The 6,443-nt window shown below is 29.8% G+C and overlaps 1 protein-coding gene across 1 annotated transcript; it reads right to left on the bottom strand.

Annotated features, from left to right (window-relative positions):
* Positions 1–2,508: 2,508 nt before the first annotated feature.
* Positions 2,509–4,714, bottom strand: LOC108488749 (uncharacterized). The gene has a single exon (XM_017793032.2). The coding sequence runs from the start codon at positions 4,051–4,053 to the stop codon at positions 2,731–2,733; it is 1,323 nt and encodes a 440-aa protein (XP_017648521.1). The 5' UTR covers positions 4,054–4,714; the 3' UTR covers positions 2,509–2,730.
* Positions 4,715–6,443: the final 1,729 nt, after the last annotated feature.

Genomic DNA, 6,443 nt, shown 5'->3' on the forward strand with positions numbered 1-6,443 from the left:
ATACTGAATTGAGGAGACTTTTGAGTATCTCGTTCGAGTTCATATATTTGCTGTTAGATTGTTGCATCTTAATGACTTCACATGAATACATTATTTAGTATTAAAAACATTTTATTTAAATTTAATTATATTAATATAAAAATAAATTTTTGATATTTTTAACGGAGTAAAATCTAACCCAAATTAAATTTAGGTAAAATATATAAAAATCAAATACTGATCAAATTCATGGACAAACTAATTTCTTTCGCCTGCAAACCCATTGGTTCAAAAATTGAGGTCGAGAGAAAAAAGAAAAATGAATTAACATAACAGGTTAATTAAAAAGTAGTTAAGCTTAGATTAAACAAGGCATACGTTCTAGAGAATATGATAATATTATTCTATAAATACGAAAGCTTGGCAGGCTTGCTGGATTTGGGTACTTTGAAATGAAAACATAGCTTTTTGAGAGAATGGAGGGAAATGGTGGCAGCCTTTGTTGGATGGGGGATGCCAAAAGTTGTGTATCTTTTCGAGTACTGGCTCAAATTCGTAGGGTTTTTTTTTATCGAAGGGAGAGAGAAAGATATGCGTTTGTTTTACCAGTTTGCCACACTGTTCTGAGCCTTTGACATAGGCAGTGGGCTGAGGGGAGAGGGGGAAGAGCCATCATTGCTAAACAGCAAAAGCTAGCAATGCTACACACTGGGCATGGGCCACCATCGTGCCTAAAAGGAGGGTCACTCTCCCCCATCTCTTCTCTCCTCTCCCACGATCCCATATGGCTAATCATTTGACTTTTATGTACATATATGAGAAAAAGTTAAAAACATAAAATAAAAAATAAACAAAAAGAAGGTTTTAATGTGTTACAACCGGTTCCTTTATAAAAGTTCCCCAAAAATCCAGTGCTTGTTTTTATTACCTCTATTAATCTCACGTCTATACATAAGTTAGAAATTTAAGTTTGTTATTTTTAATGTTTGTATATAGATTTTTTCATATTAAGGTAGGGAATGGCGATCAGACTATTTAAACTCGTGTCAAACGAGTTTTTGATAAGAGATTTAACCACTGCTCTATATAAGTTAAGATAATAGTCATTAAATTCATTAAGTTGAATTTTGCTAATTTTTAAAATATTATGTGGCAAACATATTATCACATGTGTAATGTTATATTTTTTAAAAAAAACTACACCATTTTAATTAACGAATATAAAAGCGCCATTTGAGTTAGGATTAAAATTTCAAATTTTAAAAAAAATTCAAGAACTAAGAATGATTAAATTAGAGAATAAAAATTAAATTAAATCTATAACTTACGCATAATATAAAATAATAGCATAATATAACCTAACATATTAACCAAATTAGAATACAAGAACGATGAGTAATAAAATAGTTATTTGATATATAAAAGAATTATATAAGATAATAAAAGATTGAATTATTTTTTGAAACCCACACCTCCCATCTCTTCTAATCATTCAAAATTTAAACCATAAGTGTGAAAGTTTGTATTATTAAAATTGAAGTAAAATGATGATGAATCAATAACATAAAAAAGATTACCAACTTTTTAGACATATAACACCCTTACATGCAACACTTTGCGACAATGATAAACAGTTTTCTTTTTATTGAAAGTAGGGATCAAACTTTTTGTGGGATTCGCTTGCGGCATGTGTAACCCCTTGGCGGGAATTTATGTCTTTCTTTGTTTATTTATTACTATTACAAACTGTATATCAAATCTGTGTGATAAAAAAAAAAAAAAGAGAAAAAGAAAAATCTTGATATTTTATAAATTAATAATGGAATCCTAATTACATTATTGAAGATTTGAAGTAAAATTTAAGGGGAAAAAATGTGTAATTAAAACTAATATTGCGGCGACTAAGGATTCCCCAAATCTCGCCGCTACTCACTCCTCGGCATTTTAATATTCATTACAAATAAAGCAGTTTGATTTCTTACAGCAACATCTTGCTTTTGCTCTTAATTTCCTGCAAATTACTGTCTTTCATAAAATAAAACCGAAAGGGTTTTACAAAGAAAAAAGAGCACAGATTTTCATGATTTCGTTATTTCATTTCTGATCCTTAAATTAGCCATCAATTTCAAAACCCAAATTAAAAAATTTCCCTTCTTTTTGTCTCATTTCAACTTTCGAGGGTTTTTTTTCTTTTGTATATATCTCAAATTTTCCATTTTAAACATAATTAAAAATTAAAAGCATTTAAATCCAAAACTAAAAAACATAATGCTAATTAGTGCCCAATAATACTCTTTAAATTGACATTAACATGAAAATTATAATTAATACATTAATTTTATAAATTAAAAAACGCATTAAAATTAAAATTTTTAAATAAAAGTAATTAAATACCAACTTTTTAGACACCAACGTTGACAAATTTTCCATGATAATCTATGTATGTATGATGAAAATAATAATACTATGTATGAGAAATTTAATGTGGTGTCGAGAGACTATTATTTACAAGTACATTTAATAATTAAATTATAAGGAAAGATTAAACCTTAAACTTCAAGATAAAAAAACAAAGACAGAAAATAGAGTTAAACTTTCATGGTTAATATGGGAAAGAAGAAGAAAGATTCCATCTCTTTCATGCATCATTGTGATATATTCACCATCATTTCCTCGATATTCTTTTTTTTTTTCTTTCAGATTTTCTCATTTTTGATTTTTTTTTAATGAAATTACTTAGATACTCCTAAGCTAATCTGAAGAACATATCCATGATTCCACCATACCTTCACTTCTTGAAGCCACATTTTCCGGCCCTTTATCCGCATGAAATTCCGACGAAGACGACGACAAGTTGCTCACTTTCCCTTTGGAGACTCTCTGGTTGTTGTTATTGTTGTAACTGCCATTGATGGACCTTAGGAGACTTTGATCATGTTGTTGTTGTGATACCATGTTTTGAAGCCCGGTGAGGTTGGCGTTGGCATTGACATGGCCCTGGTTCAAACCAAACTCGTCCAAAGCACCCATTTTGAGACAAGTCTCATTTGGTGGAATATCTTGTGGCTTTGTTCCCAGAAGGTTTGAATTGGAAAGTGGGTATTTTGGTGGGGTTTCAAGGAGAGATTGGAAGTTAAGAATTGGGTTTTGCATGTTGATGTTGAGTAGATTTTGAGGCTGCTTTAAATGGCTTAACTCGGATGGTAGTTGGTAGTTAATGGAAGTTGAACTACAACTAGTGTTGTTGCTATTGTTGTTAGTACTAGGAATAGGACTAGAAACTAGAGCGTCAGCCATGGAAGAGCTTGAAAATGATGGAGGGTTGAGTTTTTGAGCAAATGGTCTTAAAAGATAATGAGGAGGTGAAGGGTCTAAATGGGTTGATCTCAAAGTAGAAGGTGGACCAAATAGATCGAGCCTGGTTCTTGGGAAAGGTGAGGAGGTGAAGGGTGGTGCGGGGATCCCAGTGAACTCCTGAACCATGGCTCGGAAATTGGTAGTATTAGTGGTCAGAACAGTTGTTGGTGCACGCCTAGAAGCTCTGGATCTCTTCTTTGGGTTACGCACCATAGCGTTGTTGTTGGGTTGGCCATTTGTGGCTGAAACCGACCTTTGCTTCGAACTTTCTGGTCCTTGAGGGACCTGCAACAATGGAAAAGTGGCTCTACTTTGTGTTTGTTGGTTGGTGAACAACTGTTGAGTCGTTGGTGCCGGTGAGGAAGCCATGAACCCACTAAGATCAGTGCAGTTGGTCTCAGATCTTTGATTTTTTGACCAAATCACATCAAGATTGAGGACCGAACCTGGATTTGTTGTCGTCGTAAGTTGCAGGGATCTTGATAGAGGATGATCCAAATATGACAAAGGGTCAAACATAGGCGATGAAGAATGGTTCTGGTGTTGCTGTAGCAGCTGCGGCGGCGACGGTGGCTGTGGTTGGTTACCCAAAGCACCATGGCCGATATTATTGAATGGGTTATGGTTCAAAAAAGCTGAGATTGACTCAACGCGTGAATCATACTCTTCACTGCCACCACTAGAAGATTGTAAGCTACCACTATTACCCGAGTCCATGATACAAAAAACAAGAAGAAACAAAAGACGTAAAAGAAAAGAACAAAGATGTGGGATTGTCTCAGACTAGAGAGATTTATTTGCTTACTTCACCATGCTCAGACAGACTCATTTAAGAAGGAAACTACAAAACACAAAACACAGAGCTAAGCATGATCGAAAGAGAGAAAGAGGAAGATCTTCTGGAAGAAACACTATCTCAGGAATCATCAGAAAGTACCACCCATATGTTGTCTTTAAAAGCTCCTCTAATCTGCGAAACAACACAGTGCTTGGCTAGCTTGCTTGCCTTTCTTTCTTCCTTTTTACTTTTGTTTTTGAACGAAAGAGCATTAAAAGCTCAGGGATCATCAATGGCTGAAGAAGAGAGGTAAAATCAAAGTAAACTTGTTCAATCTTTTGCCTTTTAGCCTTCTAAGGGTTGAGGAAAAGTAGGGGTTTTATCTCTCTTTATTTTTCTAAATATTTTTCATTTTGTGGGATTAAAGAAAATTAAAGAGATGAGAGAAATTTGGTTTAGCTAATCTGCTGCTTGTGGTTTCACAGAAAAAAGGATGAGATGATGGCGTGGGGCGGCCATTTGTGTGTGTGAGAGAGATGGAGAAAAGGCAGTGATGAAAATGAAAGCAACTGGTCAAAGTATAACTGAGTTGTGGTTTGGATTTCTAACCTTATTTGTGAAAAGAAATTGAAAATATCCCAGTTTTTCATTTTACCATTTATTTATTTATTTAAAATATTATGTTTAATTATTTTTTATATAATGATTATTCAAACTTAAATTATTATTCTCAAATTGAATTAATTTTTTAATGGTTACTTGAGTTGGTGATGTTATGATAAAAAGACTTGCATTAAATAAAAAATTTCTTTGAATTTGTTTTACAATAATTTTTAAGGATGTGGCTAGTATAAAAAAAAGTTGTGACGGTAAGATTAAATACAATAGTATAAGATAAAAAATAAGTTAAACACACTGCACCGTATCTAATTGTTCATCCAAATCCACCTTAAGATAGATTTGATACTCTTGTCTCTCTAATTGTGTTGAAAATTTTAAATATGTTTTTAGAAGCTTTTAGTTTATCAAATTTTTTTTAATTCAATAATTTTATAAAAGTAATAATAAATTTCAAATTAATTTTATTCAAAAATAAAATATAAATATTTATTGTAAAAGGAAGAAAAATATAATATTTAATCAAATATTTTATATAAATAAAAGTTGTTTTTGTTCGGGGAATACTGAGGTGGCCATGGAAAATGGTTGTTGAGTGGTATAAAAGAACAACCAAATATTTTAAAAAATAATAATTGCATTTCATGATAATATATATAATTTTCACTAAATCAAACGACATTAGTTAGTAAAAATAAATTTATTTATATTAAAATTTAAATGAAATTACATTGTTTTATATATTCTAAAAAAAAAAGTAGATTGATATATAAAGTGTGATGCTTCAAAGAAAAACCTTGTTCATATATGTTTTCTATATACAATATTTTCTTATGCTTAAATGGTTAGGTAACTTAGCTCTAATGGAGAAAAAATAGAGTAAGTATAGTGTTTCTATCTATTTATTTATTTATTTATTATTTGGTATAACCAACAAATAGGTAAACCATATAAAACTATTAAAATTTCTTAACCACAACCTTTGACCAGGTCAAGATTAAATTTCAAATTAAAAAATACACACCATAATCTCATTTTATAAAACCAAAATTCATATTTAAAAATAAAATTATGTTAATTACACATTTAAAAATAATTATAATTTAATTTACAAATGCTAGTTAAAAAATTATGACAATTATAATTATAATTTAAATTATAATTACTAGTTAAAGATTATGTAGAAAAGATTTTTGTCAATTTTATTGATGTAAAATAAAGTTAACACTTGAATAAAATTCTAAACATTTTAACTATCACTTAATAATATTAGAATTTATTATGTTAATTAATTATATAAAGTAAAAGAATATATTAAAAAATTTAATTATGATTTGAAAAATTTCTATTATAATATTTGAATTAATAAGTTAACATATTTTGATTATATTCAATAATTCAAATAAAAATATTATTTTACATTAATTATTACAATTAAAAATTAATTAAATACTAAACAGGTAAAATCGCATATAACATAGGTGGCATTAGGAGTTAGTTCAAATAAAAAAAAAACTAACAAGAATGTTTACAGAATATTAATATATCAAAATTTATGTAAAATACAATATTATTTGTTAACTATTTTGTTGGAAACAAAAGATGGATACATCAGTTGAACAACACCTTCAGTTTGTTGCAACCATCAAAACAATGCTATATTAATCTAATATTTTGATATAAAAAATAAAATATTTTTAAAAAGATAAAT

This window comes from Gossypium arboreum, chromosome 10 (assembly GCF_025698485.1).
Source record: "Gossypium arboreum isolate Shixiya-1 chromosome 10, ASM2569848v2, whole genome shotgun sequence".
NCBI lineage: Eukaryota > Viridiplantae > Streptophyta > Magnoliopsida > Malvales > Malvaceae > Gossypium > Gossypium arboreum.